General features: G+C 33.1%; 3 protein-coding genes across 3 annotated transcripts in view; 1 reads left to right on the top strand and 2 right to left on the bottom strand.

Annotated features, from left to right (window-relative positions):
* Positions 1 to 1,902, top strand: part of LOC105624949 (exocyst complex component 2) — a 4,346-nt gene extending 2,444 nt beyond the window's left edge. Inside the window, exons 6-11 of the mRNA XM_012206291.1 lie at positions 174 to 358; positions 445 to 559; positions 654 to 932; positions 1,012 to 1,338; positions 1,424 to 1,608; positions 1,713 to 1,902. Of these exons, the coding sequence (XP_012061681.1) occupies positions 174 to 358; positions 445 to 559; positions 654 to 932; positions 1,012 to 1,338; positions 1,424 to 1,608; positions 1,713 to 1,902 (1,281 nt within the window). The remainder of the gene's footprint in view (positions 1 to 173; positions 359 to 444; positions 560 to 653; positions 933 to 1,011; positions 1,339 to 1,423; positions 1,609 to 1,712) is intronic.
* Positions 1,903 to 2,207: 305 nt separating this feature from the next.
* On the bottom strand, positions 2,208 to 9,288 carry LOC105624971. Its single transcript, XM_012206313.1, is given in 20 exon segments — positions 2,208 to 2,266; positions 2,378 to 2,678; positions 2,932 to 3,016; positions 3,163 to 3,488; positions 4,580 to 4,969; positions 5,089 to 5,391; positions 5,526 to 6,068; positions 6,244 to 6,394; positions 6,469 to 6,735; positions 6,801 to 6,837; positions 6,840 to 6,945; positions 7,012 to 7,223; positions 7,330 to 7,455; positions 7,562 to 7,683; positions 7,945 to 8,169; positions 8,285 to 8,395; positions 8,492 to 8,669; positions 8,743 to 8,881; positions 8,953 to 9,110; positions 9,255 to 9,288. Coding segments are annotated over 20 exon segments (3,873 nt in total).
* Positions 9,289 to 10,111: 823 nt separating this feature from the next.
* The window catches only part of LOC105624948 (cleft lip and palate transmembrane protein 1-like protein), a 5,547-nt gene continuing 3,635 nt past the window's right edge, over positions 10,112 to 12,023 (bottom strand). The window contains exons 6-8 of the mRNA XM_012206290.1: positions 11,095 to 11,303; positions 10,756 to 11,007; positions 10,112 to 10,202 (exon numbers count right to left, since the gene is read on the bottom strand). Coding sequence (XP_012061680.1) covers positions 10,112 to 10,202; positions 10,756 to 11,007; positions 11,095 to 11,303 — 552 coding nt within the window. The remainder of the gene's footprint in view (positions 10,203 to 10,755; positions 11,008 to 11,094; positions 11,304 to 12,023) is intronic.

Genomic DNA, 12,023 nt, shown 5'->3' with positions numbered 1-12,023 from the left:
TAAAGTTAATTAACTAATAATTAATTTTTAAATTTTAAAAATTTAAAAGTTAAGTTAGTTGGTGGTCGGTCGGCGGTCGGTCGGTCGGTCGGTCGTGCGATGCGCGTGTGTGTGTATATATATATATATATATATATATATATATATACATTATATATATTTGTTCTTGATAGAATTTAGTTTTATCGAATATGCAACATGCTATGGGGGCCATGAAGAGTATGTGCAGTCAAGATGTAGAGGCAAGGTGGCTTTTATATATCTTACGTTGTGTTAGACAAATGTATGCTTCTTTGATACATCTGGATTTGCCTAGCGAAGCTCTCGATATCTTCGGTTCGTTTATATTGGATTTAAGGTACACTCTCAAAATATAATTAGTTATTTAATTAAATTTTTCATTATCTATATACCTATATATCAATTTAACTTTTGCATTCACAGGATACAATGTTTAATTGCTCTCTTCAAACAAGGAGCAGACAATACGGTAGCTCTGAGTCAAAAAGAAATGTGGCAGATAGAATACTTGAACGAGGATGGTGGAGTTACGAGACTGGTATAATATAAAAAACCTGAAATTTTAGTGAATTGCTGCTTTTGTTATATATTTATTTTTCTTAATTATGCATGTTATCGTTTCATATCAACAGCCATACTTATTTGAGGAAATAATTTTGGTGATATCGAAACATGCGCGAGAAACGGTAGTTGCTTGTGGTCCAAGAGAAGGACCGCTATTTAATAATTCAGCACATCAGATTATCTATCACAATGTCATTAAGACATTATTTATATCATTCGCGCGGTGCCTACAACAATTGGCGTTTAGCGGCTGCGAGGAAGCTATGGATAATGATGAAACATCAGTTTCGCAATTGATTGGATCACCTTCTGGCTATAAAAACAAAACCAATAAGCATCAAGGACCAGTAAGCAATAAATTCGATTTGGCGCTAACAATCCTCTTGCTTTCACATACCCAATATTTAAAATATCTACAAATTTCAGACATGGGAGCAGTGCCTCTTAATCTCATTAAGTAATATACGATATACGCTAAATATCGTTTTACCAAGAATCGGAGATGCTCTAAAAGCGCAAGGCTATCCAGAATTATCCACCGCTATCGGATGGAACTCTGATTGGACACAATTGGAAACGCTGGATAGTGCTGTTCTGGATGCTTATCTAGAGCGCCGTTGCGATCCACTTGTCGGTACGATAGAGCCTAGCATGTATTTAGGCGGTTTAGAATGGGACTTTGATACAGAACCGACTCATTTGAAACCGTATGCCCAAGAAATATTGGCGAATCTAATCGCGGTACATGCAGAGGTAATAGATGTTAGTGGTGTGGCAAACTTTCTCGGGGGATAACATTTAATCATTTTATTATATCTCTAATATTATCTTTTCGCAGGTACGTAGAGTTGCACCAGCTCTATTACAACGGATCTTGTCTCATATAATAGAGACTATAGCAGAGGAACTCGCGCGACTCATGTCGTGTGTTACGCAATTTCGTCCGGCTGGCATTATTCAAGCTCGAACGGATATTATACTTTTGAGAAATGCTCTGCAAACCTACAGCACAAGTAGAGCGAGGTAAAAATTAGATATCGAAAATAGAGTATTACCTTGTAAAAATTGTATGTTAAAATCTGTTAGCATTTCTATGTCGATCTTTCTTGTCCTCTTTTTTTATTAAGCAGAAGCTTTTTCGAGGAAGCTCTGGACGCAATACCTCAACCAATAAATAAGGAAGATCAAATGAGAATAGAAGCTCTTTTGTCAAAAGTCGCAACATGTATGCGACTGCAATTGTCGTGTCTTATCAGCGAAGTAACGGAAAATATTCGTTATTTAACGGCGGATCCTGAACGCGTTACCACTGTATAATTTATAACGAACCAAAGTACGTAATGTGATTACGAGAATGTATTGTAATTATTAATATTAAATTATTAAAAGTTCTATTATTGTATTTACGTATGCATATATTGGATATTGGTACATTATATAATGGAATCAGCGGATTCTTGCGACTTGTATTTGATTGTAATGCGGCAATTGTAAAATAGACTTTAATTCGCTATGTAATCAGTTTTATTTTCTAATTCTTATATTTTTTGTGGAAATTCATCAATTTCAAAAAATATTTGTCACACATTGAATGATATCCACATAAAATCAAATTAGAGTAATCAGGCTTTTTCAATCAGTTGTAATGTTCCAACGTCTCCAGCTAATAATACAGTATCATCTGAAATAGAAGAACGCACATAAAAACAATTAACAAAAAGAAGTTAATAAAAAGAAAATCTCAATGTGTAATAGATCATTTTTATACGTAGCGTGACATGAGAAACTTTACTCGTTTGAAAAACTTGGGTTGCGCCTTTTGCACCAACGATGCAAGGAAGACCGTACTCTCTTGCCACAACGGCGCCATGACTTATTAAACCACCCAATTCTGTTACGATTCCAGCTAATAACGGAAAATATGGACTCCAACCGATATCGGTGCAATGTGTAATCAAAATATCTCCATGCTGTATAATTTTTACTTCGGACAGATCAGTTATCACGCATGCTCTGCCTAGTACAGAACCGCCACAAACTGAAGTACCCTCAATCTTTGTACATCCTTCGTAGGACGAGGCATCGAAGGTCGGCTGTGACAAAAAGTATATATATAATATAAATCTTAGGGATACGATAGAAATACATATATTGAAAAATATAAAAATATAAAAATGATTTTTTTGGATATTGCAATGATAGGCTGTATTCCAAAATTCACTGCTAGCGCCAAAAATCTACAGTCTATGTCACATGTACTATACATTTTTTCAGCACTGACAGTAAATTTTGGAACACAAGTGATTCGGCTTGATTCGACTTGGCTCTCTAACATTTATGACAAACCTCTATTGGCACGGGCATGCCAGTACTGAATTCCGGATATTCAAATTTTGCTACTTTCTGATAAATCTTTCTTCTACGTAACGCTCTGAAAGATTTTAAAGATAGACATGTCAAATTATGATAATACATAGAAGATAAAGGATGATGCACTGAATAATATGTAATAATATGTAATAATATGAATAATATATAATAATATGTAATAAAAAAAATAGTGTAAAATCAACTCACTTGCGTACGAATAATTGATTATGATTATTCAATAGTTGTCCGATCTCTTGATGCGTCAGGAAAAATATGAGCTGTTCATCGGGTATGTAACTTTCCGTAACCATCAAAACACCAAGTCGTCTATAAGCTAATCTCAATATATGCAAAGCAGATATAATTACGTTTTTTGTCATTTCTCTAAGCGTGACAGCTTTTCGACACAAGGGTATTATTTTCCGCAGAAACCACTTGATAATCGATGATGTGGACGTCTTCAAAGATGTTAAGGTTTCTTCCACGCTAAGCGTTTTATTCATGTAATTCTCTTCAATGGACATTGCTAGTACCTAATAACAAAATAATAAGAATATATGTACATATGTATATCATACATTCGCGTGCACGCACGCACACACACTTTTTTAGATATCCTTACTACACGTTCATTCGTGTTCTGGATTAATTTTCATCACTTTTACAAGTACATAAAAATTATTAAACAATTTTTACACATATTTTAACGTATTACGTATATTTCAAATAAAAGTAGTACTTTAAAAAGTATTTGTGTGTACAGTTGTATATTCATGATAAATTGTTATAATTAAATATAGTTAACAAAATAAAAAAAAATGCACTGTTTCATACAAAAATGTAAACTCTGAAATAAAAATGTTTAAAGAAAAAATATGGTTCAATATTTAAAATTAATATTTCAAACTATAAAAGAAAATGGTTCAAGTGTTGGCTGTCTAAAAAATTTAGTTTGAAATTAATGTGTTTTTATGCACGAATGGCTATAAATTGAAGATATATTGCATTTACATTTTAAACACATTTTATTATTGCTATTGTGTTAAAAAACTTATAATTTATTAAGAAAATGTTCCTTATAATATTAGTTGTCACAGACAACATAATATATAAATATTATTGACAACATTTAGCATAAGGATACCAAAAATCGTGTTTATTAAGAATTAATAATGCTAATATGTTGTTCTAGGGTTTTTTTTTTTATATAATTCGAAATATTCCTGCAATACAATCAAGAATTATTGAAAATAACAAAATAAAAATTGTTTAGTTATAAAAAAAATGTACATTCTGTACACACGTTGGGTGTGAATCTAGAGGTGAACTTCGGAGTTCACCTCTAGAGTCAAGTTAAAGGATACGCACGAATTGAGGCCGGCAACACGCAAAAAAACTTGCTCTCTAGATGCCAAACTTTTTTTATGAATAGAAAAAACACCGATATTCGAGGTGCTCTTGGTATTTCAAAGAAAAAAAAATGCGCAGGACAAAAATGATCCAAGTGTGTATTAAGGGATATATGAACATACGTTGTCACCACTTCATTCAAAATGTTTTCAATTCTTTTTGTAAATAATTTGAATTATATTATATTTTGTAAATAATTTGAATTGATTCATACCTGAATCGTATTAATGATATTATCAGGTTTAAGCACCCAAGGTTCTGTGAAGAAATCTAATTCGTGAACGCATCTGTGACCGTGCATTTTGAAAAAAAGTTGTAATTTTTCCGCAGCCGGAGGGCAATTCAATTCTAACCAGGTTATAACTTTCGCGGTCTCGAGTTTACTAAATTCATTTGCTTTGCCGCTCCTTCTTATGCACGCCGCTATTTTGCCGAGGGCTATCGGCACTTCGGTACTGATAACATTGGTGCACGAACTCAGCAGAACAGCAATGTCCGCAAGATGCTCGGATGTAAAGTTATCACTTCCATTTGTTAAAAACGACATCGCCATCATCTGATAAGATACGCTCACTAGGGACGCCACATTATGACCTTTTCCTATCTGAAAATGTTTTAACGGGCGTTAATTATGATGTAATTGTTTAAAAGTGATGTTTCAAGGTTGAATTTAATAAATAAAGATGTTTATTTGAATGTTTATTCATTGTGCTATAACGTTACCAGAAAGATTTCCCCATATTTCTCATTTAAGGTATTATATAAATCATGAGGTGTATCAAATTCGTTAGCGTCCAGAGTGTATTTGTTAAATATGTTGATCGTTTTTTTCACTAACGCGTCATTTTGCCATGTTGTTATAAATGTCTCGTACATTATATACAATCTTCGCCATTCGCTTACGATACCGTATTTTTCTATTGCTGCCGCGTGTACTTCAGGTGTCGTTACTATACGTCCGCATATGGCTAAATCTATCATTTTGTTCATCATTGTCACTTCCTTACTAACATCTTGTAAAGTTGACTAAAAGAAAAGATAGAAGGAGAGATAATTTATTAATTAAAGATTATTTTAGAGAGATGAAATTAATTATATTAGAAGATGAGAGATTTTCTATGAGATGTAAACACGACAGATGCAAAAATCCAAGCACTTACATCCAAGTAATTCATCGCGCATCTCATACCGACCATATGAAGATAATAACAGTCGAACTTGTTGAATTTCGCGCAAAGCGATAGATTCAAAACTTTTATAATCGTGGAGATTGATAGAGGACTTATAGGATATGGAAGCACTTCCCCGATATTAGCAAAGGTCATAAGATCGACGTCGCAAGGTACTCCTGAGTCTAACTCGTGCATTATCTCGAAATCTGTCCATGCATTAATGCTTGTGATAGGCCGTGCTTGTAACATGTAAATCTGCTCGTCGACAATCGCCCATTCCACATCTCGAGCTGATCCAAAAAGCGATTCCAAGTGCAATCCTATTTTAGCTAATCGTAGAGCGGATGTATCGGATATTGAGATCTTTTTAATCTCCTGTTCACTTAGAGCGCTCGTAATTACGCCATTACGGTCATCAAGTAAGATCTTGTGCTCCTTATTTCCTAGCACTGAGGAATCTATAGTTAAAGTGTTATCCCACTTTCTATGAATCATAAAAGTATCAGGCTCGACTTTCCCTGACACTACCGTCTATAAAAAAAAGTTACATTAGGGCAATTTATGTTATTTATATTACATAACAAATATCACGAGTATTGGTGCAATAATTATCACAAATATTAAATATTAATCAATTTTATATAAGTGCGTATCACTCGTTCAAATATTTTTTGTAACAGCATTTCTAATATTAATTGAGTATGACCTCTCCTAAGCCATAATTGGCTGTAATAACAATGCTGGACGGATCTCCAGTTGTCGGATGTCTAGTAAACATGACACCAGCCGCTTCCGCGTCGACCATTCTTTGAATGCAAACGCCCATAGAAGCTCTTATCGGTAATCCGTTTTGTCGCCTGAATTAAAAGAAACATCATGTACAAATTCAAGGCAATGTAACGAGGCAACATTATAGAGAAAAATAAATTACCTGTACTCGACACTTTGATACGAGAACAGGCTTGCCCAGCACTTGGCAACGCATTCAATAACGTCACTCGTATTCTTCACACCTAAATATGTTGAGTTTTGACCAGCTGCTGAAGTCTCTTCACTATCTTCTCCAATTGCGCTGGATCTTATGGCATAACGCCAAACACCTTTTTCATTTACAAATGATTCTAATTCCTTCAAACCCTGTAATATCATTTCTGCAATTTCTTTTTCAATAGGAGTATCCTGAATAATAGATACCGCCCTGAAAAAACAGAGAACAGGCTTAGTTGTAGTCTCGCATACATTTACGCAAAATGTTAGACGTACTTTTGACAGCAACTTTCGAGGTCCTTTTTTTTTTGCAACAACTAATATCTATTATATCATTGACTAAGTTTTGCAATTGTTTATGATGTTGCAATTGTCGTTCCAAAGCGAGACTCGTTACGCAAAAGCCTGGAGGTACTGCAAACTACAGAAAAATTAATTTTACAAATAAAGAATTTTTTGACGAGTAACAATTATCTCAAGTACACACGTCATCGGTGTCGATAGATGTCAGAATTGCAAGAGAATATCCTTTCCCTCCTACAACACTTTCATTTTGGCATTGTTTATCATCAAAATGTAGAATGTATTTATTTTTTTGTGCAAATGTGTCAGGCTGTGTTATACGTTGAATTTTCGTGATCGAAATTTGTATTTGTCTCGGTTCAGTATATGAACAGCACGTAATCATCAGTCCAACACCTAGTGCATTTTAAAAATAGATTCAAGCCTATAATACTGTATTTGTAGATAAAAAGATTTCAATTTTTTGATATTTCTTCTGTTATGAATTGTTACATCGACATACCTGTACTGCCGTTTAATTGTACACGCAAATTACGAGTTGTATAAGCCCATGGTTGGTCATTGTAATAAGTTATTGCGTCGCCCACCAAGTAATTGTTGATTACGGAGCTGTATTGTTTTCCAGCTGCTGGAAAATGAAAAACAATGGCGCGTAATGTTAATGCAGCATCGTGCCTTAAAATCTTGCATAATGCAATGCGTGTATGATGTTTGTATCGATAATGAATAAAAACCTGTAAATACAATCTTGTAGTTGGAAAATGTATCTTCTTTCTCAAAGTCGCTCAATTGCAGATCAATCCAATCAATTTTGGCTATCATTCCTCCGGCTTCCTGGAGGTGTCCAAACTGCATGCTGCAATTAATTTCGTTTCACAAATGATTAACATATTTTCCATTGTTTTAAAGTTAGTATGTATAATTAAAAAATATTAATCGTTACTTGTATAAAATTTTCTATGTGATATAATCGTAATATTTCAACAAGGAGACAAAAACAATGATAATATAATAATAGAATAAAATAAGGATATGTAAAATTAGTTGATTGATTTCTTCATATAGGAAATTTTATATCAAACTATTTTATCATAATGTTGTAATATGTTTGTCTTACTGTGAAAAGCTATGTTTGGTATTGCTCACACCAAAATAATACATAGCTCCATGTTGTGTCACACCAACAATTGTGATAGTTTTATGAAATTGATAAGATTCATGTTTACCCCAACGTCGCTGGCAGAGTCCTCGTAAATAAAATTCACTTGTATTTGAATCTTTAAACGTTATCTGTCCGATAATGGATCCCCATAAATCGAAACCGGTGTCATCTATTAATTGACTATCAACAGAAAAGGAAGCTTAAACCTATAATATATTATATAAGAGAAGAAATAAGAGAAAACATGTAAACATAAAACATCAAATATATTAATGTTGTTGTAAAAATGTTTTACATTTTGTGCATCCAATCAGAATTTTTCCACGGTTCACGTGCTAAAGCATCCGCGTGCAAATAGGTACTCCAATCACCTGGCCATTCTAACGGTCGGGGTTTGCCAATAAATCTGAAAAACGGAACGGATTTGTAAAATAGGATGTTTGACCGATTATGCTTCTTAATACTTTTTAGTACCTAACAAATTTATTTATTCTGTACTCACATAAAATTTAGATGAATATGTTCCACGTTGTCATTGGATGTATTTCCTCGGCATTGGTTTCGGAGAAAACCATTGTATGTAATTCTCCAACGTTGTCGTGGTTCTAAGGATTCAATCTTTAGACCAGATGCTGACCATTTTTGGCTTATATCTCCTACTGTAATTGTATCAGGACAATCTGTGTATTTAAAACGAGTGTATCATTAGAACGTTATATTTATGTGATATTTTTGTAATCAAATGATTTTTACCGGGCAGCACGTAGACTCGGCCATCCGATAAGATCACTTGCAAGATCAATTCTGTTTTGTGATATCCTCTGTGAGTCATTTTAACAAATAACGAATTACCTTTTTGATCAGCACCATAGAAAGATACACTGTCACAACTCTATGTCATAAATGAGTTAAGAAATTAATTTTTTTACAATTAATCTACCGCAAATATTACATGCTACTTACATTCTCGTTCATAATAATTTTTGAATTATCCGAGCATGGTTCCAAGATCTTCTTTATATTTAACATTACATCGCTGTCCTTGAGTTTACTTCTTCTTGTTTTCTCCTTTTTCGAGATGCACCATAAAGCCCACCAACGCTTTAGAACAAACGGTACATCTACAAAAATATATTTTAAAGTAAACGACTTTAAATCGATTATTGCTGCATCATCTCAAAAATAACAAACTTAGCTTAGTATTATCCTGACTTGACACACAAAGAAAAATAGAGTTATGTAACTTATTTGTTGGATCGTCTTACCTAAACCCAGGTAATATGAGACTTGCTTATTCATGAACCGGAGATAAATCCATATAATTTGTATGGCGCACATAATGCGTGTCGTTATTTATCTTGTAACGTGGCACAGATATTGCAGTTTGCAATAATTTCCGCTTACGCTGTAAAGAATATATATATACACATATTCATAAGTATATTTACACATACAAACACACACACACACACACACACGCGCGCGCATACGTACACATGCACGTGAATACGTCTACGTCAAAGTAGACTTCTCGGTCTGTTTCTCTCCTATTATATATCAGTAGATATCGAACGACTGACGTGTTATCGCGTTAGAATCGATTCAAAGAATTCAAGGTCCTCCGTTATCGGCCAACACAGTCACAATATTTTCTCACATAACAAATATAATCATACCTAAAAGTAACCTGATGTCATATAACACCTAAATGAGTGTCCGAAGAAGGAATGTGCTGTTCTTTTTCCTGATGTGTTCAATGTTGTTATGCAATTTTCTTCTACGAGTCCTTTGTCACGCTGGTCATTGAACGCATCGCGCCGAGAACATTATAGATAATATCATCACATCGATAATATATCGTTTGCAAGATCCGTTAGATTCGTCAGAAATCATTTATAAAAGAAAGACAAAAATTGAAAAATTGTAACAATGCACTTTAGGTAATAATAAAAGAAATTTATAAAATATACTTTTTTGTAACAATTGTGTGCGTATATTGATTAAATTTTTACATTATTGATATAAATACTGTTTGTCAGCATGTAGTAATACTTCAACATGATATTATGAAAGTTGTAAGTTCTAGATAATGAAGACAAGCAATAACAGTAAACAATAGAAATTAATTTGTTTTTTTGTGCATATTGCTGAAATCAACATGTTCTTCTGTGATTGTATCAGTATCCACGCGTGATTTATCCACTGGATATAACCTGTGATAAATGTTTTTTTTTATATTCTAAAATAATGATCGATACATACATAACAGTCGCGATGAACGCTCCAAATAGAATGACATGCTTTGCACAAAACTACCGAATACCATTGAACAAGTAGCAGGTAGTGATGCAGATTGACAAATTTTCGAATAAGACTGGTTTAGATCCTTCCAAGAATGCATGACATAGCAGTTTCCATGTTTCACAAAGGTCAGATAAAAGAAAAGCCAAAAGAGACAAAAAAACATATTTTTGAAGGTCGTTTATCAGGTAGAATTTATTAAAAGAAAGAACCGTTTGAAAGAGTTATCCAGTTTGGCAAGTCTGCTCACAAATTTTAAATGTATATATTTGCAGTTGAACGTAAATTTATAAAAATTGAATTTAATTGTTTATGAGCAAATCGGTCGAAAAGGACAAAGGGAATCAATGATCAAAATCATTTTCTCCATGTCGTTATGACCTACTCTCTTTGTCGTTCAACATAAGTCGCAACGTTCAGTGGTACTCGATATAAATTTTGAATTGAATGAAAGAAAACTCTTACCATCTTTGATACAGATAAATTAGAAAGACGGCATCATCTCTGAAACATGCTATTTTGTGAGCTGTCGGCATTGTTATAATGAAAGCAAACACATCATCGATGAATGTGTTAAATGCTTTGTACATGAATGCTTTCCAAGGTAGATGCGCCACGGATTTCAATTTATAATTAACGAATAATTGCGGCAACATAAAAAGAAATCCAAATGCATAAACTCCATTCACTAAAGAATTTATGCTCCAAGAATACCAACTGTAACTCAAAACAATTTAATTAATGGGGCATACAAAATATTTCATACATATATTTTTATCATTTTAGATAAAAGTGGTCATTTACCTTTTATGTGGTTGATAAAGTAACGAGTAGATTGCTCCAATGATAATTAATGGATATAATAAGTAATTCAGATAACGCATACTTTCGGCATCAAATTCCCTAGTTTTCATTTCTGCTGCATCGATGCTATCGGGTTTAAATCGTATTCTTGGGAAAATACTACCGCTGCTAATTAATTCCACTCTCGATATCTTTTTCAATTTCCATAGCTATTAAATAAATTAACATATACACACGTATATGCGTGCGCGCGCACACACATACACGCACACACGCATGCATGCACGCATACGCACGCACACGCACGCACACACGCACACACGGAGGATCTCTAGATAAATTGTTTGAAATAACTGCTAAATCGTGGAAAAAAAAAGTGTAAATATACTTTCTTTCCTACGTAAATTTGATAATGTAAAGAAAATTTCATTTTCTAATCTTTTTAAGATTATATCAAAGTTTTTTTATCTTGTATTTTTTTACATAGAACATTTCAGTACCACGAAAGCACAGAAAAAGATTTATTAGTTTTAAGTTGTAAATGATTTCTTCGAAATTATCTTTAAACAATTTAAAAAGTCAACAAGAATGATACAAAAATGAGCATATTCTGATATAAAATATCTCATAAATAATTATTATAATTCCTTCATAACTGTACACACCTTAATAAAGAAACTAAAGACTGGTACAAAGAAAATACATAGTTGCTTTAAAAAAAAAAAATTATACAGTTTGTAATATGCAATTATATATCTTATTTGACAAGAAGCTATATGATTTTTTGCATCGAGTGTTCATCAAACGTATCAAGGTACCATTATCACAAACGATTAGTAACACGAGATATTTTGTATACACACACATACATACATATATACATACATACATACATACATACATACATACATACATACATACATATATAT

The sequence above is a fragment of the Atta cephalotes genome (genome assembly GCF_000143395.1).
Source record: "Atta cephalotes unplaced genomic scaffold scaffold00097, whole genome shotgun sequence".
Classification (NCBI taxonomy): domain Eukaryota; kingdom Metazoa; phylum Arthropoda; class Insecta; order Hymenoptera; family Formicidae; genus Atta; species Atta cephalotes.
This window is presented reverse-complemented; position numbering and strand designations above follow the sequence as displayed.